Raw genomic sequence first — 22591 nt, 5'->3', positions numbered from 1 at the left:
TCAAGGTCACAAACAAGTCTCAGTCATTAATTAAAACTAATTAGTGACTTAAGCTTATTAAACAAAGTGAAGCCTGTACAGCAAGAGGCATTATTGGCTCTCATTGATATGTCCGATTTTTAATTAAAATCAATTACGTTGCCTGAACTCACCAAACAAATTAAAAGTGTCCTGTACATTCCTTGGGGTATTCAGTTTTTATTTTGGCCGTATTTAGTTTATGACAGATATGCAATTAAACAGTTGCACAATTAAAAACCGTTTAGCTTCAGCTCATCCGTATGATTCATATGGTGCTCTTTTTCATTTCAGTCTTAACCACTTTTCCTCAACTTCGAAACATCGAAATGCAAATTCGTGAAACGAAATTAAGTTTGTTTTGTTTTTAGTCTACCTAAAAAGCCCAAATCTATTACCTTTGTTTACTTATAACATAAATTCGTTAAATTGAAATGATGTTTCCCTGACAAAATAAACACATGGTTGGTACACGAAGGAATGGCAAAACGGTGGAATAAATTTGACATACGAAGGACTGATAAGAACTTATAGACGTACCAATCTCTCTGATTTCCGTTCGTCAGATCGTATGAGGATATACAACTGTGCTTATGGGGTCTATGTAACCATCTCCATTTAATATCAGCCAGACTCAAAGTCTACAGAACACGCTCCAGTGGGAATTCAGCGTACACTTCGACAAACCAACCTTTTAAAAGCCGTCTTGTAATCAACTATTTAACTTCAATTTCTTCAACTGTTATTTGAGCTATTTACAGAACACTTTAATTCCTTAGCACAAAAAATAAAGTTAAGCACATTTTCTTTTCCGTTTGTTAACATTTGTCATATTTTCATTAATTCATACCTGAACACGACCAGTATCCCATAACAAACAAACACTTTGTTGTTAACGAAACGAAACGAGATTACAGAAACGTTAATTGATTTACTGTACACGAAGCGCAAAAAATACAGTAAGACTCAAAATGATTTCTCCTGTTTTGATAATTTCACTTTGGTAGATAAGTCATGAAAAGTATTGTCCTCTCAGAAAATAAACTCAACTGTGATAGCTAAATATTGAAATGATTTGTACAATAAATTAAGCAGCAAAATAATTTAATCTCTATGTATTTGATTCAAGATTCTCCATTGTGTTTAATTCTTCTGGTGCTGTTGTCATTTCTTCTGCTTCTTCTCTCAAAGCATCCGCTTTCTCTTGTAACAGCATCTGAAAACAAGTCCAACATCAAAATTCTAATTCTCTTTACTCGTCGATTTGCATTAATTCTAACATCAGTTATGAGAATTTGGTGATACATCAAGAAAATATGCCCCAGCTTCTACTGAGCTAACGTTTTCCTTTATTTCGTTCTCGTCACATCTCCCTTTAAGGAGAAATAAGATGTTGATCACTATATGTCGACTTGCATTAATTCTAACATCAGTTATGAGAATTTGGTGATACATCAAGAAAATATGCCCCAGCTTCCACAGAGCTAACATTTTCCTTTATTTTGTTCTCGTCAGAGATCTCCCTTTAAGGAGAAATAAGATGTTGATCACTATGTCGACTTGCATTAATTCTAACATCAGTTATGAGAATTTGGTGATACATCAAGAGAATATGCCCCAGCTTCCACTGAGCTAACGTTTTCCTTTTTTATGTTCTCGTCACATCTACCTTTAAGGAGAAATAAAATGTTGATCACTATATGTCGACTTGCATTAATTCTAACATCAGTTATGAGAATTTGGTGATACATCAAGAAAATACGCCCCAGCTTCCACAGAGCTAACGTTTTCCTTTATTTTGTTCTCGTCACATCTCCCTTTAAGGAGAAATAAGATGTTGATCACTATATGTCGACTTACATTAATTCTAACATCAGTTATGAGAATTTGGTGATACATCAAGAAAATACGCCCCAGCTTCCACAGAGCTAACATTTTCCTTTATTTTGTTCTCGTCAGAGATCTCCCTTTAAGGAGAAATAAGATGTTGATCACTATATGTCGACTTGCATTAATTCTAACATCAGTTATGAGAATTTAGTGATACATCAAGAAAATATGCCACGAGCTTCCACCATTTTGTTCTCGTCACAGATCTGCTTTTAAAGAAGAACAAGACGCTGTGGGAGCGTTTACTTGGGCGCCGTTGTATTAGGAGTATCAGAGCATGCACGTTAGTTTAGTCTTTGGTGACAGGTGAACGATAAAAGATTCGCTGAGAGTCTAAGGCATCATTTTTGCGATAAACGTGATGTAGTTCGACCGAAAATGTCACGCAAACAAAATAAAACATTACTCTCTTTAACACTAAACACGTCGGATTTTGTAACCATGAGGTGCATCTAAGATAATGATGGATTTCGGCGACAAAGGAGTATTTGCGGTTCCAGTGGTACTGATGAATTTTGGCGACAGAGGGGTATTTGTGCGAATACCTTTCCACCCTGATACCCTTTTTTTCTGGGCTTTCTATGAGAGATGTTCCAGCTTTTTCACTGGTAACAGGGCACGATCGCAAAATGCCACGCAGAACGTGCAATATGACACGCGTGCGAAAAGACATGGGTTCTATATGGGACGCGTGCGGATAAGACAAACCTCACAGAACATCCGATTTACAGAAAGTTAACTCAACGAATCTATTTCATGATCACTGGAATAGGACAGAACTTTAATGATAAAATCAAAGCGCTCTGTGAGTGACCAAAGAATGAACTATTTCAAATCATGTCTACAGTTATTTGTTTATTAAACGCGCAAAAAAGAAAATAAACTTCACTCGCACTGGAAGGTAACGCAAAGGTCGAAGTGTACGTTCATTCTTTTAGTGGTTTTGCGTGATTGCCAACGGAGAAAATATCATGACACAAAAGAGAGTGTTTCCAGGATTTAAAAGGGCTTTAAATGAAAGAAGCTGGGTTTATAAAGTGGAAAGACACTGCAGCTCCCGTGGCGATTGAATAACAACCACAAACCGTCCAGTTTTCCTTCCAAGAACCACCGAAAATATTTTCTTTCTGAATGCCGCGTCGCCGGATGAAACTTGATACACGTGAACGATTTTGGTTGCCTAGTGCGTGACCGATTTCTTCCCGGTGTTTTCAGCGTGGCAATTCCTTTCTGCATCCAAACGACGGTTTCTTTCAACGTATTGTAAAGCCCGGGTGCTAAAGTTGCTATTTTGGCTTTATCCAACGTAAAAATAAAAATGCGTTTAGCGTTGTAGTACTGGCGCGATCCATTAGCCAAAATTTCCGATAAGAATTTTCGAAAATTTCTTTGTCAAATGGAACGGTAATTTCCACTTGACTGAACCGGTCTCGCTCCATGCCCGCGCGGGACAAATTTCCCGTCAGGATTCAAAATGGCAGATATGCAGTCGTTCTTGTTTGTTTCAGAGTTAGTCGACGATTTTGCGCTAACTATTACTAACGATATCTTAGAGGACAACGACGACGACATGGCTGTGTTAGCTGCTTCATGTGAAGAAAATTAACCCGTATACACGACTATTTTCAGGCCACTCTTCCAAGCAGTTCCAAGGTATTTGCCTGATGAGTTTAAAAATCATTTTCGGATGACAAGGGAAACGTGCGAACTTCTCTGAACCGGCGCGGGCTGTGGCAGCAACACAAATATCTCAAGAAGAATGGTAAAACGTCTGAAGTTAAAAAGCAGACGCTGCACTGATAAACTTCACCGTCGATCGGCCATGGCTTTCCCTCAACAATCAATCTGACCGCTGGAGAAACATCAAGTGCCTGGCCCAAATGGAACGCCAAATGGTACAGAAAATTTCCGGAATTTCCAAATTTTCGGAAAAAAGGACAACCTCGAGAGGTTGTCCGGAATTTTCGAAACTAGTTTTTCGAAATATCCTGTTCCATTTGATTTTGTACCGGAATTTCCGGAAATTTTGGCTTAATGGATCGCGCCCGTTGTTGTTGGTATGAATATGCAAATTTCCGGCGTTTACTTTTGTTCCAATGAATCGATCTTATCGCTAACACTCGACTCCGAAGGAAAGATTTTTTTTCAGATTCTACGTTTAGCGTGTCAATTTGGCGTGCCCGTGCGTTCACCTTTTCCCCTGTTTTCCAGCGTTGATTGTCACTGTGCATTAGCAAACTTTCAGTGTTTACATTTGTTCTGGTGAATAGATCTTATCGCTCACACTGGACCCCGCATGAAATTTATTTTCGAAGTTTTAGTTTTAGTTTCCTACTTTACCCTAAGCCTTTCACCCACGGAATGGTCTTGAATCTTTAAAGTTAATTGAACGTTTTCTTTTTCATATTGCGGCCAGAGAAATGACATTTTTTGCTCGGCTGTATGTAAATTCAGTGTTTACGGCCTGATCTTATCGATTACGTTTGACACCGAATGGGGATTTATCGAGAAGAGCCAAAAGAGCGTCTGAGGTTAATTGAAGTCGAACTTTTGGAAAATATCCGTCCTGAAAGGAAAGTTGCCCCTTAGTTTTGTTCAATGGAAGGAGTTAGCAGACAACACACATACTAGCTGTTTTCTTTTAAGAATACGATATTCGTTGTGTTAATTTTACGTCCTTGTTTTTTGTCCCGTAATGGCGACTTATGATGAATACATGCAGACTCCCAGACTCGGCCAACATGTAGCGCACGCGCAGTAGATCACTGCGTTTTGGCGTAGACGAAGAAATCCTATTTTATAACTTGGCGCTCCGCCCAAGTAATAAGATTTTGATCACTAAAACACTTGATGATTTTCGTTACTCTCATCTAAATCTACTTCACATAAACTAAACGGTAATGACTACAGTATGCGGGTGCATCAATACAATCCTCTATTTTATGATTTTCATTGACCCCGTTAGCTCAGTTTATTGAGAGAGAAGGGTACATAAAATGTTGTGCCATACACTAGTTATACAACTGAGAAGTCACTTAACTCTGCAGGGTAAATTTAATTTCTGGAACGATATCACTTAATTCCTACTGACCATTGTCCTAGTGATGAAATGTAGTCCACTCGAGGTGAAGAAAAAAAATCTTTGACCTTGGGTTCGAACGCCGAGGTTAAAGAGACCAAATCACTGTGAACAAGACCCTAGCAGAGTCGCAAGCTTAGAACTTTACTTTCAATACGGTGAAGCGTAAAAAAGTTAAACTTGTATTACCTTAGCAGCTGACACGATCTGGTGCGCCTGTCGCCTTGACAAGTGTTCAATCTGAGACACAAGGGAATTCACTTCAGCCCAGGCCAGGCTACTAAGGCTTTTGTAGCCTGCTTTGAACAACTGGCGTGCACGAGCCTGGAAAAAATCACAATAATATAAAGATTAAAGAGATCAAGTGAAATGGGGCACCTAGCTCGATAAAACATGCGCATGACGAAAGACATAGCAAACCACCCATTGGATCACTCATGTTGTTTCTTGTATTTCTGGTTTGCTCTTTGCATTTATTTTGATGTGTCCAATAAAACTGATAAAGGAAAAAAAATGAAACTCTGACCAGCCGTAATGATTCGATTCCGCGCCTGCGGCGCTTATTTCAGGTTGAAAGGCGGCTTCTTAGAGATAGAGGGTTTCTTCGTAAAGAAGTATCAACGTGTGACGCGTGTCACGAGCTACTACTAGTGCCAACCTGTAAAAGTAAGAATAAGGTTCGGTATAGTTTGTACATGTGAAGCGAAAGTCAAAAATAACTTGTTTATTTTTACGTTTCAAAAGCTTTTGCAAAATGCCCAGCTCCCAGCTGGCTTGATAGTAATAGGCATAAAGCACGCACCAGTGTCTTAGGTGTCATGGGTTGAAATCCGTTCCAGCCTGAAATGTTTGCAGGCTTTCTTTCACAACTGCTTAAATTGTTTTCAAATAACTGCAGTGGCTCTTTATCTGTTTAAATCTGCATTAACCTGCTTCACACCAGGGATCTCCATAAGAGGAACAAGCTCCAGACTTGCTGTGTAAGATAACTTCTTCACCATTGCCTCAAGTAACAGATTCAGTCCCCAGAATTCGCTCAGTTCCTGTGCGATTCAAAAATAACAACCTCGTCAAAAAGGCTAAAATAGAAATCCTACAAAGCCTTACTAACGTTTATCGTCATCACTCGGTTTCAATCCTGCATATTTTGATTAATTGGATTTGACACAGTCAGGGTTTTCGTTTGGGGACTCAGACCAGAATTTTTCCAAATAATGGTATTTTTCTATATTTATGTTGAAAAACGCTCCATATTTAACTGAGAGACAACACTGGAAGTCAGCACGTACGTGGAATTACATACAATTATCGAGTACAAGTATCAATACATTTTCCATCTTTCTTTCTTCATCGCTACTATTGAGGTCCACTTAACTTTTGCTTCCAACAAATTTTAAATAAATACGTAATTTTCCTGCGACAAGCTAACTTTTAAGTTGGCGTCTGATTTTTCTTAGACCTTTATATTTGAGTGCGAGTATGACTTGAAAATTTCAAACCAGTCGCGTCCCCAAAACTCTCGCTATTTCCTATCATATAAGCTTACTGAGAGATTTTAGACTTTCTAGACAAGATTGGTACGACAAGGAATTATCTAAAGCACGCGAAGTGTATTTGAAAAAATTGTACTCGTACTCAAATCTGAAGCTTCCTATTTATTAATAGGGACTTTAAGCAACCACGACGGAAACGTCGCTTGAAAATATAAGTTCGTGTTACTTGTACTACTTCGCAATTATTCCAATTCGTTTAACTTGTCCAATGTGGCCGAACTATCCTGGAACAGAATTGGTAGGACGGTGTTCAAGTTAAGGCAGAGAATGATAAATTTGCCGTCATGTGCTCACTTTCTCCACAAAACCTTTAGTCATTTCACGTTGTTTTGTCGAGGACAAAATTTAAAACGCACGTGCAGGGCATTGATTAGCTCATTAAATCCTATTGTTTCATGACGTTCTCGTTGCCCTCGCTGTCGTATCTGCTTAAACTTCGTAGTGTGACCAACGAACCCCGCGCGCGCGTGCTTGCTTGTCAACTTACCTGCGCGCGTGCTTGCGTGTCAACTTACCCGCGTGAAGTGAACCATACACGAGGCAAAGGAAGACGCTGAAGTCAACAGATTCTGTACAAATCCTCGAGTCACGTTGAAAACATCAGCTGTGTTCCAGACCGTATGCTCTTTCATCAGTTTGTGAAGAATAAGAGTCAAATAGAACCGCTTCAAGGACATCTCCTCGGTGTCGTTCTAAAAACGCGGTATGAAGAAAGAGTCATATCGCTCCTATAAATTTCTGCCTCAGGCGGGCCTTGGGTAACGAATTACTTCTATCAACAGAGTTGATAAGGTAATTTAACCTCACAAAAGAGATTCGAGTGTGACGTTTGGAGCGTAAGAAATTACATGTATTTAGAAAGACTTCGTGTACAGTTTGTGACAAAAGATAAGATGGGGTGTTGACGTCGGACGCGGGAATAAGGGATAAGGGAATGGAAGATTAATCACAAATACATAAAAAATAACTAACAACCGGTAACAAGAATACAGAAAGTGACAATCCGAGAAACTGCTCTAGTTACACGCTAAGCAAAATTAACATGATAACTACGTGTATATCAACGCAACATGCAAAATAAAAGTAACAAAAACAACAAAACTATTTCACCAAAGGACCCTAATAAACGAAAATGAAACAAAAAGAGCCATTTACAATCCAACATAAAAACACAAATTCTACATTGCGTGATGAAAATTGAGTGACGAGTCAAAGATGAACCCGGCCGCGCTCCTCCAAAATGGAAGCAGACATTTACAGGGACAAAGAGCAATTACCTTTTTGACTCTCTGGCCGGTAGCTCTCCTTGATAAAGTGCTTTCTGTGGCACCCAGCAAATCAGCCACTGTCTGTTCTGAACCCCTTAGCGATGAAACCTAACGGAAAGATGACAGTATGAGCGCTTTCCATTTGTACAGAAAAAGCGGTGAGAATTTTCCGCCAAACGGAACAGTACAATTTTCAGGCGCTTTCCATTTGTATGAGAACAACAGTTGTTCCGTTTTGGAATCAAATGGGACGGTTCTTTCCTCTGCTAAGTCAGTTCAGAAATAAACCGCGGAGCATGGTACGTGAGTGTGATGAGGTAAATGGTTCAGTGATATTCCGTTCATTTTGGTAAAAAACGAGAAAAAAGGAATACAACGTCTGAAGTTATTCCTTTTTAACGGAAAATTTCCAATGGGAAGGACTCTTCCATTTGTTGTCCCAGCAGAACGACCTGTTTTTCCGTTCAAAAGGAAATCGCTCTATCACTCCAATTGTTTGAACAGTTACTTTCTGGAATCGTCCCTGAAACCAAATTAAGTTTAAGTTCTTGGTAAACTCGATTTTAATCAGGAGCCTAGTGGCCTGCATGGAGCAGCTTGGAGTAACAGTGCTTATTCCTGCGACCAGAATTTTGCAAGGTTTTCCAACTGGGTGGGGAGAATGAAAGTTCGCAATTTGTCTTTATAAGGAAACAACAAGGCTAAGGCCACAAGAGACCAACACGCCGCCCACCATGCAACTACATCCACCAATTAAAGATTTCGCTCAACTTCTGCCAAAAGCTCAAGTTTATTTTATGTTTGTTGTGCAGGAAAAACCTTGTACAGGATAGATTAAGATGTGTACAAACGTCCAACTTTTTTCTCACCTGATTATAGTATGTCATCCACGCCGGCTCATTTGAGTTGCTCATGTCCAGCGGTGTCACCAAATACAGCAGGTGCAGTTCATTAGCTAGCACCAGGTTTTCGTGCGCTCTTGCAAGCTCGCGGTAGATCACGGGACTGCTATCCACATCAATGCATCCTAAGGTGATGAGCAAAGTTCCAACATGTGTAAGAACAGTTTCGCTAAGTTCTACGCCTGTTTAAGCCAAAATTCGTACTACCATCACCCAGTAATCGCCGTCTCGCTTACGCAACATTTGCCCGCGAATTAGGGCCAGTTGCCGCGCGGCGCTTAACACTGGGGGCACGTTTTCGCTGCACAGCAAGCGCGTTTCTTATAGCAAGAAGCAAATGACAAATTTTGAAACTGAAAGAAGCTAGATTATTTAATTTTCTGTTATTTTTGCGGTTTTTTTTTTAATTCATTTAATTACCTTTAAATGTGGCCTGTCCCAGATGCGTGACCTCTATCTTCCTGCTCTGTGCTATTGTAACATGCCCAAGATGTTGTAAAGACTGCAGAGACATTTCCAGCTGCTCGTTAATATCCACTGACTGCAAATCTGATTGAACAAACAGCAGTGTGTTCTGCATAAACTGTTTTAATTCTTCAACTGTCGTGCAAACCTGTAAAAGAAAGCAAACGTTTTAAGTATTCGTAGACTGTGACAGCCTTGCGTTAACATTCAACATGTCATGGGCATGCGAGTCCCTATGAACGGGAAACAATCCCATGACCTTCCATACACTAACGGATGTCAATGATAAAAACACATCTCTCTCTTTTCATAACCGAGCTAAAAATTACTACCTTGCTTTTCAGTGCTTTGTAACCTTTAACTACCGAATGCTTCTTTAAATGAAATAAAACGTTAACCATTAAGCTGTTTCCAATTCCGTTCAGAAACTTGAATCACCCTTCGCAGGTAAGCGGTGACCCGTTCAGAATAGTTACCATCCGTTTTATTTATGTTTGATTTTTCCGTGTAAACAACATTCGCTTTCTGCTCAGCCTGAGAAAATAAGTCACTCATTCGTACTCGTTATTACCGCTAGTTTTTGCTTGATTTTCCAGCAGAACTCAGCAAATTCCTATATTAACACACGTGCTATTATACAAAGGCACAGTCTTATTCCTTTATTTCTTAATCTTCCAGATGCTGTTTCACTTCACAGCTAGATTACGGAGCTCGTACTGAGGCTGGTCACAGCCAAGGATTTTAACTGTTTCAGTCATTGTTTTGTTTCTCCAAACTGCAAAAGTGACGTTGAATACCTAACAACCTTTGCATTATACAACAAAGATAACACGGTAAGTGTTGGCTCAGCCTGATATCAAACTACTCAGCTACCTTCAAGCCAACAAGGGTGAGAATCATGGCCCGTAATCCTTTGCCATTCTCAACCAACAATCTACTGTGGCAGCTCTCCATGGGGCCTGAAAACAAGTGACGAACCTGAAATAAGAAGGAAAAAAGTCAAACACGATAGAAAAACAAAACCACAACGGGTATTTAGAGCGGCACCAAATATTGTAAGTAAGTAAGTAAGTGAACTTTATTTAGACAGGGTGGCCCAATCAGCTACGGGGCTGTTATCCTGAGGGGCCCTGTATACACCTTAAATAATTATTATTATGGTATGAGAAAAAAATTACAATATATATGACTCAAAACACTTTTGGGTTAAAATATCATAGACATGAGATATGTATTTTTTTATCTTGTGAGGAAATAAAGACTTTATCATTATTATTATTATTATTATTATTATTATTATTATTAAGATTATATTATTTTTTAATAATATTATTATTATTATTATTATTATTATTATTATTATTATTATTATTATTATTATTACTCTGGCCAATCACAACAGACATTTTTAACCGCAATGCAAATGCAACTGGCGCCAAGCGCGGGAAAACGCGTGGGACCAAGTCACAATATTGGTTTTGGTTTAGATTCTTATTGGTTGAGAAAATGGTGCGAACTTTTCTAACCAATCATTGAACGCAGTAAAGCAAAACCAAGCACTTGTTAAGCAAACGCGAAATTACTTTCGACACTATGTACTTTATACACAGTTTGTAAACAACATGCAAGGAAAGTTTCCACTTTATTTCGTGGCGCCAATTAAAGTGCTAGTTTACAGTGAAAACTGTTCTTAACTTAATGCGGACTATAACGTGGCCATTAGCCGCATTAACAGAGTGACCAGAATCATAAGGGTTTTTGCAAGAGCTGCCATTCCTATGGCATCTGTAAGTTAAGCCTTTGCTTGGTTGAAATGGCCACCGCATTGTATCCAGAGAACCACTTAGGACAGGCTGTGACCGGGATAGGTGAGGTGAGACTGATAACAATTGCCACAGGTGCCTTCACAAGTTAACATCCGATTTCTTTCTCATATTGGCTAACGTGCGTCATGCATGAGATATATTATCTGATGGTAGATATGGCAGTTTTCTCTGGCCGCAAACATGGGTGTAATAATAACACGGTCGTAAGACGAGGTTCTTTCTTTCCTCATGAGGTTGAACATTACCTTTGGCCTGTCAGCATCTTTGATGATAAGAATACTTTCTCCTGATGTGTCAATCCCAGCTCGTCCAGCTCGGCCAATCATCTGTTTATATTGGCTCTGAGACAGTAATGAATTACCAACGTACGGAGCACGAACAATGACCCTGCAGCAATAACACAATGCTTACTGTCTAAGTCATGACGATACAAGTGGTTAGCACAACATATTTCAATCTAAATTTCAAAGCTGGTCAGTCTCCGCATCTTTCCTGTCTAACCAGTTGTATTAATGGCTGCCAACGACAAACTCCCGGGGAAACTCTCCAATGAACTAAATCCACCTTTGAGTGAAGTAGTAAAACTCCTAGATGTCTCCCAGGGGCGGTATTTTTTCGGGGGGGGGGGGGGGCAGCCTCCTTTTTTCAGTGGTATTATGCAATCAATCGTTTAAAAAAATCCTCTTAAAGTCTGTCTTCCGAAGCCTTCATTTTTGGTAACAAATGTTCCTAGAATGCTGTATGGCAGAATCTCAAAGAATGTCAATTTTTCCATTGGAGGCGGCGGAGGGGGAGGGGGCTAGCGCTGTCGCCACAATTTCTTTGGCCCCCTCTTTCTGGATCGATCCCTGCCAGCTGTTATGGAAACCATGGGCTAAGCCCCAAAGAAGTGAGCTTCCTGTTGTCTTGTACGACTTGAAGATCTACCTCTTAACGAACAAAAAAAGGTGGTGTATAAACGGGTAAGAACCTCCTCGTAAACCACTTTGTGAAGGAGCTTTCTGTTTAAATATTGATTAATAAATAATAATGGTGTATGATGCAGTATGGTGTTCAATATTCAAAATAAAAAGACAGATCTCCCTGGACTTAAGCTTTTAACTGGTTAACACTTTTATTAAATTGGATTTGTTTTTATTTGTCAGATGGCTAGGTTTAGGTTATGAACAAAAGGTCCACACGAAAGTACTTTCAAAGTGAAGAATGGAACCAAAATGTCCAACCTCTTAGCTGGTAAATTAACTCCTGCTGCCAATGTAGAGGTGCATGTTAGTAGGCAGAGTACACCCTGACTGTAGCCATCTTCAATTAGTTTGCGTTCATCCATTGTCAGCCCACTGTGGTGATAAGCTACACCAAAAGGAATGGTCTTTTTTAAAACTGGACACAGTGCATTTGCTTCGTTATACAGAGCCTTCATTAGCTGATGTCTTTCATTGGCTTTTACTTGGCACATTTCTCTAAAGGATTTGACAAAAAACAACGAAACAACATCCTTTATTTAAACACGATATTAATTAAAGCGATAGAATTGCTTGTGGGGTCGTGTATATCTAACTAAAGTTTAAAAACATGTACTAAAATTAATAACAATTATATACCTAATCTTACACATTAATAACACTTAAAATCAAGGTTTTATTGAAGTCTGATTGTTTGATAAAATCACCCTTTCTGATTTTGGCATAAAATAGCTTTAAATTGTCAGTATAGTAACTGGATGCAATGTTCCAAAGTACATTTCCAAAGTAAGTTCCCAAGTTTCCAAAGTACCATTTACCTCCTACAGAAGTAATTACATGCATGACTCTCCTTCTAACAGACTTTAAGGCAAACTGAGAGTGATTTGAGGTGGTGTAAATAAATTAAAACTAAATCTGAAAACTTTTTGGGGACTTATTTCTGATTTGTTGACATTTATTAAGATGTTAATGGTACTTCAAGATATGGAATGCCAGGACCAACTAACTTTGTAGGGATGTCACATTTTCTGAAGTATATCCCTACAGTCATAATTAAATTTGATTTTGAATGTTAAGCTGACTAACACAATTATTAAAATATGTCCTTCATTGCAGGAAGAGATGTGGTCAGGTAGTTTCAACTCTCCACTCTCCACCTGTCAGATTTGTACTTGGTTCTGAATTCAGGTCATCCAAGCTTTGCCAATGTCTAACTGGACAGTTATAAATTATTTTAACATATTTCTTTTTTAACAGAAATACTTCAATCATTTTGATTGTAAGGCTAAGGTCTCCGTACATGGTTTACATCAGTAGGAAACCTGGAGTCCTATTGAAAAATTCACCTGTGCTAAACAATGAGGTAAATAATTGTAGTTTTTTAAGGAAGATGGTTTCCAAACAACAATTTTTAATTTTTGCCTATCTTGCAGAAATGTCTGATCCCACAAGTTTATCTTGGACATAAACTTTACAAGCACTGCAATCCTGTAGTACCAAGTTTTGCCCTATATTCATGAGCTGAGTGTACCTGGGCATAAACTTCACCAGCAACAGAGCTAAGTTTTGGCAGTGCTTCTTGGTGGAACAAAACACCAAGCATGAGTGATGTGGAATAACCTCTAACACCAAGGTCAATAACTGGTCTGGGTCCTGTGCTGATAACTCCTTGTTTTGCCCCTATATGTATGAAAGGAAGCACTTAACTCTTACAACACAGCCATTTCCAGATTATATCTTAATCACAGGTCCCTTGGGCACTAAGTGTTCAATGCAGCACACATTTTAGTACATGAAAACACCCTGAAATAGCAATAATTTATTACAAGCCCTATAAACTCTCCTCTTGCAACACTCCTGTACCCAATTCAACAAGGCATCCACTTTACACATCCGTACCAGCTGCTTCCAACTTACTTTTTATAAGTAACCACTAATCACAACTTTGGGAAATCAACAGAAATCTTGAAAAAATACTGACCCTATAGAAAAGGTCACTAGAAATTCCCATAGGGAGAGGGGTCTCAACAGCCAAATTAAAGTTATTAAAGGACAGTACGAGGCCTAAATGAAATTTTCAGAGTTGCACTGCTCAAACAAAAAGCTTTTCTGCCTACTACTTGGGAAGGGGATGGTGGGGGTGGATATTTTATGGAACAACACAAAAATGTATAAATTAGCAGTTATTCTAAAATGATTTATTCACTTAAATATGATTGAATAAAATTAAGATACTAACCTGATGCATTTAGAGGAAAATATAACTTTATTTGTTTATCTGAATTACTGTCCAGTGTGACCACACAGGGATGTTGTTTACAATACCTGTTTATTTTTTATCCTTCTCACAAGTTTGGCATTTTCCTCCTCACGATCAGAAGCACTAGGAGCTTTGTAAAGATCACAGCCAACTTTTACAAACTCTTTTAACTCTACCTGAACAAAAATGAATAAAATGCTTAGCACCAGACATCACAGAATTACGCCATCATGAGTTTGCAATATCTAATAATAGAAAAGGAAGTACTTTGGTTTAATACACTAATTTACCAATGGGGTGTTTAATATGTTAAAGCTCTTACTGGTCTAAAGTTGTTTGAATATGCTTCAGCCTTCAAAAATGTCTTTAGGTCTTCAATGTTACTCAAAGTAGCACTCATGCCAATTATTTGGGTAGTGGCTGCAAAAAAAAAAAAAACTAACAAAGTTATAACATATTTCTAACAAGCACCTTACGTTTTCACTCAGGAAAAGGACAAAATCAGTGCAACTACATAAAAAATCACTGCAAAGCAAGAGTTAAGGATCTTTCAGAAGGGAAGAAATTGAAATCTGGTATACCACTACATGAAATACAGCACAGATCATACTTACAAGATGAAAACATGAGCTTGGCTAAACACATCTCTAAAGTTGCTCCTCTTCCTACTTCACCTAGCATGTGGAGCTAAATTGAATGATACAATAAAAATGTAAGAACAACGAAAATTGATCAATCAATCAATCAATGTTATTTTGCCCCATTATGTTTTCTTACAGCAGTATTATTTCTAATAGCTTAGGAGCAGGAGCTCACAAAAAAACCCTACTGGGCTTACAAAGAGAGCCCCTGGTACATAAATTTGTTGATTAACTACTCTGAATTAACATGGCTGTGTCCTATATGTAGGTATCTATTTTCTGTCTTTTACAATACTTCTAATATTATTGTTAACAACATAATTCTCAACATTTTTGGAAATTCACTCACAGAGAAGTTTTATCGTTAATTTTTTTTCTCTTACAAGTATATATTTATTTGAGAGTTTTAACAGCCATTGGAAGGCTGTTCCAGACCTGACATTCTCTATATTTAATTGAGTGTTTGCTGTAATTTGTTTGTATATAGTTTATGGTTTATGGTTGTGTAAATCTTTATTAAGGGTAAAAAATGCATCAAATGCCACAGGAGCATTTTGTTAAAGTATCGAAACATGAATAAAGCTGTTTTCTCCTTATTTACTTGCCGGTCAAAAGGGAGATTGATAGCTTTTTAACGATAGGGGGAGTATGGTCTGTAAAGCCTGCAAATTATATTATTCTTACAATTTTCTTTTGTATATTTTTTTTCAATGGATCTTAAGATTTGATTGTTATGCATTTGCCCAAACTATGTTGCCATAATGAAGATACAGATAAATTAATGGTATAATAAAGCATTCCTAATACTTTCAGTGAAACATTGATAGTGTCTTGTTTTGCAAATTATACCAATTGTTTTTGATATTTTATGTTGAATATGGGCAATGTGTTGTTTCCAAGTTAACTTTGAGTCAATGATTATTCCCAAAAATTTAGTAGAGTTTACTTGTTTGATGTTTCATAGCCATTAATTTTTAATTTTAGTGGTTCCTTTATCTTTTTGTTTTTAGCATTAAAGAGAATCACTTGCGTTTTCTTGATGTTTAAGTTAGTTTATTCACTTGTAGCCATTTGGATACCTTTATTAGTTCATTGTTTATTGTCTGATTTAGGGATTTGACATTGGTATCTGAGTAGAATGCATTTGTATCATCTGCAAAGAGAATATTAAACAATATTTTTGAGCCCTTAATATGTATATCATTCATGTAGATGACGAGGAGTAAGATCTTTGCCAAAATTATTTCTTTGGTCTATAAAACCACTGTAATGTAAGACTTGATCAGCTTGACTTGCCTTCAAGGTATTTTTGTGCAGTTTATTACTATGCGGGAAAAGCAGATATTAGCAAGGGTTATTGGAATCCAAAAAGAAAATTGGGGGTAACCACAAAGTACTAAAATACAAAGCAATGTATGCCATCAAATTGAAGCTTTATTATCTATGAAAAATGAAAAAATACCAAGAGCACTTGATAGGTTCTGCTTTCTTGGCATTGTTTTAAACCATGCAAAAAAAATTCCTTTATCAGTAGGCACCACCCACAGGAAACCCGAGTATCTCGAGATGCAGAGGACGTATGCGCAGTAACAAAAGTAGGCACTGTCCTTAATCAAATGTCTGTGTATAGGCAGTCACCAATACTTTGTTATGTGGGTTAATACTTGGTGTAAACATGTGAAAGTTTAGCTTTGTTTTCAACCTTTTTTTGCCTTGCACATTGTTGTTCTAATGGAGTTTATACCTTTGCTAAGCAATGTTTCATGCCACTTGAGAGTTTTGCAGGTTTTTAGATTGGGAATGCACCAAATGGCAGCACAATAGTATAAATTTACATCAGACTAACATCAACATGCATGACATATGGTGACAAATTACCTCATCCACAACAACCAGACCCAGTGATGAAATTCTGTTTTCTCCAATAAGGCTGTTAACAAGGGCATTTGCCTGTCATTAACAAATGAGAACAATATTGATGAATCCAATTATTTCTAAAAATATATGGAAGTGAAATAATGTTATATAAAATTTATATATTTCAAATGAAGATGAAACAATTAACAAATAAAAGATCATTTGCAGTTATATAACACAACTTAAGCAACTGCAAAAAGCCTGAAATTAAAGGATTCCAACCCATGACTTCTACAATGCTGATGCAGTGCTAACAACTGCCGAGTTATCAACCCAACTGAAATGGGAGCTACAGTTGTTCATTGCAAAAATGAGCTTACTCTAAACAGTGTAATAATCCAGAGAGAAACACACTGAGAATACAATGGACAGGCAGACGTTTGCAAAAAAAATCACTCAAAATGTATCAAGTTGACACTTTTTAAGGAAAATTAGCATGCCTCCACTATGACAGAACATTTGTTTTTATCGACAAACCAAACTAGCCAGACAAGTACTCAAACCTTTTCTATTGTTGCAATATACACAGATTTCTTTTTGCGTCTATTGCGAGGGGGGAGTTTTCCTTGGCTAGCAGCATATTCCTCTACTAAGAATCCAAGCTCAACAGCAAATTGAGTCAAAGACTTCACCTGTTTGTCAAGAGAGCAATAAACAATGTTGAACAATTGATTCACTAATGGTGAGACCCTGCTCTCCATGTCTGCCTGACTGACTGACTGACTGACTGACTGCCTGACTGACTGACTGACTGACTGACTGACTGACTGACTGACTGACTGACTGACTGACTGATTAACTGACTTGATGATTGAATGATGATTGATTCGTTCAATTCAATCAATTGATGAATCGGTCAATCACTTTTATTAATTGAGTTTGATTCGCTCATTCACAAACTGACCTACTTTCAGAAGAGACTGACTTAATGATAGCATAGCATAGATAATTCTGTTCATTTGTGTTCAAAATCACAGAAACAAGACAGAGTTTAACTAAAATAAATAAGAAAAATAAATCCTGTCACATACACTTTTAAGGTCTATTAGATATTTAGTTTACATATAATTCCTGACTTATACCTAATTATGGGTAGGAGCAATAACAGCAGAGAATACATACCTCTTACCAACTGAGTTCAAGGTCCATACTGTAAGTTAATAATTATTGTTGATTTAATTGTTGATTTATGGCCCAGGTGCGATAAATCAAAAGGAAAAAACAAGGACCCGCAACTTACAGTACGGACCGAGAAAACAAGGTTAGTAAGTTATTTATTATATATCTCTGAGGTAAATCGGGCACACAGAAACGAAACTCTTTTCAAATTTAGTGGGCCACACAGTGAAATAGGGCCCACAAAATTTACCTAACTGACAGATATAATAACAGAATGAATTATGAATTAAATAATTTAAACTACACAACATAACTACATTACATGTAAATACCTTTTCCTGCACAATAGACACAAAAGGAAGAATAAACAAGACATCTTTTTCTTGTAATAACAACTCCTTGAAGATGAGAATTTCTGCTACCAATGTTTTTCCTCCACTCGTTGGTAGTGAGTAAATCAAGTTTTGTCTCTCCTTGATGGCTGGCAGATTGAGGCAGTCTTTCTGCCAGTCTGTGGGAAAACAAATAAAATTCTAATTCAAGCACAGTCAACTACAGTTCCAGTTGGGATTGTGTAAAAGTTTGAATACTTTGAAAACTTCTGCAGCTATAATCTGGGTCCGCAGTAATTGGCTTGCGCTGTTGCGGGTTCCCTGTCATTTGTGTTCTTTTTGTATTCTGTAAGTTGTTATTATTACTGTAACATATTATCTGTTGGCAAAGCTAATAAAATACAATAAATTTAACTTGTATCATGTTAGCAGGATTATCCAAAGAGTGTGGGTAGCACAATGTAAACATTGTAATCAACAGTCAAAACACAGAGAAAACCATGTAATAATCATTATCTTGCAACTTTTGTATTGCCAAGCCCGGCTATTTGCTTCTGTGTGAATATGTTGTGTTTTTTATTACGGCTATTTGTCTCTTGTTCCTTTCTTGTAGCATTGTAGCTTCGTTGAAAGCTATGCAATGCGTTAAATTGAGGGCTTAAGTCTGCTTTAGTTTTTTTGCTATCGCTTCACTCCGCTCTGTACTGAGGTTTGTGTTGCAGGAGATCAGTATTTACCTCCTGTGTTTTGATTGCAACATACATGTAGAATGATTAGGCAATTCTTCTGTGTTGGCATTTTCATTGCTATGGCCAGGGGCTGCTAGAGTCCTTCGGCCGTTAGTAGATTCTGTGACATTTTATGCAATGGTTAGGCAAGACCGCGGTTTCGATCCTAATCTCTTCAGTTGGCGATTCTTTAGTGTACAAGAGTGACAGGCCTGCACGACTCCCTGGTGCATGTTTTAGCCTTTTTTATAATTTGGCCCACAAAAAATATAAAACTTCTGGGATGATGACCCTGTTATAAAATTAGATTTTACGGACAGATCAGTAAAATATTGTTAATGGAACATGACTCGCGTGCGTTACTCGTTCTCAGTAAGCCATTGATGGCGAGTTGTTTTCAATGGAGCTACTGTGTAGTCATGCTTCCAAGGTCAGCAAAATCAATGGTTTCGTTGTAGCTCAGCTCACAACATTATGGCTTTATTGTCCTTAGCTTATTGTAACATGTATTTGCATTGGCCGAAAGTATTAAGGCCTCATTCATAACTTGTTAAGTACACGTGTAAAGCCAAGCTGCTGTATAGTACAGCTTAAACTACTGGCTAAGTAAGCAGACACTGTCTAGCTATAAAAGCCCAAGCAAACTGTTTAAGGTTCAATTTACAGTTCTGTTGTGCATTGTACTCAGTATTTGCTCTCAATTTGTCAAACGTTTTTTCCCTCCCACCCTCCCATTTGCGGATGGGTTGTTTGCGTTCCTTGCTTTTATAATAAACTAGGGTCACTCCCGCGTGGTGCGGTTAAGTCTGCGCAGCGACTTCCCCCAAGCTTGTTCGCGTCTTTGCTTTTGTTTATCGCCTGCTAACCAATACTCTTGTCCGATCCAGCACGTGCTGTCTACCATTCAGCTCGTAGTGCTGGGGAGATAAGTGAGGTTGTTTTTGTCACGCAAACCGGAAGTCGCATTGACTAACCTACCGCAAGGCAGTGTTTCCCTCAATAACGCCATCTTGAGTCGTTACCTTTGTTTGTTAAGTATTTCGCGCATACCTTTAGTGCATATCGCTGTTGCGCTACATTGCTCGGGAACAGTGACATTAATTATTTTTATTTATTATTTACTATTTTTTCTATTTGTATTTTCCTTATACTTTATTAAATTTATAAAGTTATTTATATTTTATAATATATATTTAAAAAAAAGGAAAAATTGATACCCTCAACCCTTGACCTGGGACCCTCAACCCTTGACCTGGGACCCTCCACCCTTGACCTGGGAACCTCGCCCTTGACCTGGGACCCTCCACCCTTGACCTGGGACCCTCCACCCTTGACCTGGGACCCTCCACCCTTGACCTGGGACCCTCAACCCTTAACCTGGGAACCTCGACAAAAAGATAGGGTCCTTTATTTAAGGATAAGGCTGTTGGCTGTCTGTTGGTCAACTGACAGCCTTCTGTTGGCCAGCTGCCGGCAGTCAGTTGGTCAACTGCCGGTCGTTTGTCAGCCAACATTTTACTGACAGTGGGCCAACGGATTTATTAGACAGCTGTATGTTCTTCAATTTTACTGGCATAACAAAGTTCACCTTACAGAGAGTTGTCTGTATAGCACTTTTCAACAACAAATTGAGCACTAAAGAATGTAAGCTCCGCAGGTCAAAGGGTATCCTGTAAGCAAATTTTACCAGACTCATCCATAATTTTTTCGATGTTAGTTAGTCTATGAATTTCTCGCAAACACCACAGGAAATAGCCATACAGATATAAAACTACTAGGACTTACCATACAAGGTTTCTATTCCTTTAAATTTGTGTAATAGGTCTTTCACTCTCAATGGCAAACCATAAAACTGATTTGCCGACTCTTTGGCATCTTTTAGCGAGTTTAGACTATCAGCACCTTCAAAAACATTTATGGTTCCAGATGACGATGTTATAATTTCACTCAAATTCAAAGAAGCCAAAGCAACATCGTCATCGTAAAAGCTGGAATTGTTTACCAAACTTTTTATGCCTGGCGTCCCAATTAAAGGCGAGTCGACATGTTGTCCAACCGACAGCTCTCGCTTATGAATGCTCTCGGAAACAAGCGGCACGCGGTTCTGCGTACCATGTCCTCTACTGGAAACTGGAGTACTACAGCAATTTTTCTGCTCAGACAGACGAAGAGCCATCAAAGGGTTCTTATCATGTTCACTGCTGTTGTCGTCAACATGAACAACATCCATCTTTGGAAGGACATGATTTTTTTCATCTGCACCAGCTTCACTCTCACTACAACTGCTACAAGAAGTCCTATGCCTTGGCTTCTTACTTCTTTTCACTTTTAAATTAGAATTTCTTTGGAATTCATCGCCTTTGGCAAGGTCTGCTGTTTTACTATTGCGCCTGAAGTTCACCTTCTTCACCGAGGGTATACCTTCGCATCGCCGTTTCTGATGGGTCATTGGAAGGGATTGCGCTTCCCTTTTGGCAGTATTCATTTCTTCGTAGATTTAAACCCATTATAGGAGTTTCCCAATTTTTCTTTGCTAACAAAGTTTCATCGCACAGAAGCGCGCAACAAACCTCTCACGGCCGCCATGTTTTCTTGTCACGCGCGCAAATGTCCCCACCCGGGCTGGGGTGAATCTTTAACCAGGACAGTTTCCGAAGTCGATACTTAGTGTAAAACCAATTGTAATGTCCCTATATTAAACACTAAATTAAAAAGTTAGGTTTACATGCATTAAATTAACGTGAATTTTTCGATAAGCATCTTGCTTTATTTACTGCGATTTTCATAATTCTGCAAACTCGCACTTTACATTTCTGAATGCCAAACTGCGTTTTGGCTTCCGTCAATAAAACCTTCCAAGACAAGTGCACGGATGTTCTAAGTTATTTTTAAAGCCGAAACTTTGGTTTTGAAGCCTAACTAGACCCTATCAATTGCATTGTTTTTTACAACACTTTTAAAACAGACACCAAAAAAGCTGTATTTTAGACTTAATAAAAAATCCTCTCCACAGAACTGCTATTAATAAATTTCGCTTGGGGAACCATCGGTTACGCATTGAAACAGGAAGGCACACTGTCCCCAAGACTCCCGAAAATTTGAGAGTTTGTTCAGTCGTTGTGTCAATCTAACGAAATTGAAAATGAATCTCATGTTTTATTCTCTTGTATAGTTTATAGTAATTTCCGTTCGAAATTTTTTGACGACGTCATTCAAAAATATAACTCTTTTAAAGACCTAGCCCCAGTTGTTCAAAGGCCGGATAACTTTATCCAGTGGATAAGTCACTATCCGACAGTTTCAATCTGTGCAAAGATTTCAGTATTTCGTCGTGTACAAGCGAATATGCACATTCTAACCACAGTCTAGTTTAGGAGTGTACGAAAACCTTGGACAACGTTTAACGGTCTTTAACGTGAAGTATATTTTAGACCCCGAATAGTGCCTTATCCAGCGGATAAACTGAGTTATCCGGCCTTTGAAACTGGGGCCTAGACGTCAACTCAAAAATTTTGTTTCTTATTAATAGTATAGACCCCTTCATTTAAAGATCATTTGCTGCTTTCATTTTCGATGTTATGAAGTTTATCTACAAAAGATTATTTCTTAAGTAAATCGCACTAAAACTTGT

At 38.1% G+C, this 22591-nt stretch overlaps 1 protein-coding gene across 1 annotated transcript; it reads right to left on the bottom strand.

Moving 5' to 3' along the window:
• Positions 1–98: 98 nt before the first annotated feature.
• On the bottom strand, positions 99–21570 carry LOC146489574 (helicase POLQ-like). Its single transcript, XM_085104997.1, has 18 exons — positions 20746–21570; positions 18233–18411; positions 17285–17413; positions 16743–16814; positions 14838–14910; positions 14546–14643; positions 14289–14399; positions 13495–13643; positions 12225–12461; positions 11247–11388; positions 10049–10153; positions 9131–9323; positions 8678–8835; positions 7818–7916; positions 7056–7232; positions 5917–6030; positions 5177–5311; positions 99–1234 (listed from the first exon to the last, which is right to left on the bottom strand). The coding sequence occupies exons 1-18, from the start codon at positions 21443–21445 to the stop codon at positions 1130–1132; spliced, it is 2976 nt and encodes a 991-aa protein (XP_084961123.1). The 5' UTR covers positions 21446–21570; the 3' UTR covers positions 99–1129.
• Between the last annotated feature and the right edge of the window lie 1021 nt (positions 21571–22591).

The sequence above is a fragment of the Pavona decussata genome, unplaced genomic scaffold, assembly GCF_977016875.1.
Source record: "Pavona decussata unplaced genomic scaffold, jaPavDecu1.1 SCAFFOLD_5, whole genome shotgun sequence".
Taxonomy (NCBI): domain Eukaryota; kingdom Metazoa; phylum Cnidaria; class Anthozoa; order Scleractinia; family Agariciidae; genus Pavona; species Pavona decussata.
This window is presented reverse-complemented; position numbering and strand designations above follow the sequence as displayed.

What these genes read in the sequence shown, in the direction of transcription:
- LOC146489574 (XM_085104997.1), bottom strand. Translation starts at nt 21,445, where the DNA reads ATGAATACTGCCAAAAGGGAAGCGCAATCCCTTCCAATGACCCATCAG. An exon ending in GTATGGTTCACTTCACGCGG is followed by an intron (nt 6,031 to 7,055) that starts GTAAGTTGACAC and finishes TGAATCGCACAG; the next exon opens with GAACTGAGCGAATTCTGGGG. An exon ending in AGATCGTGTCAGCTGCTAAG is followed by an intron (nt 1,235 to 5,176) that starts GTAATACAAGTT and finishes ACTTGTTTTCAG; the next exon opens with ATGCTGTTACAAGAGAAAGC.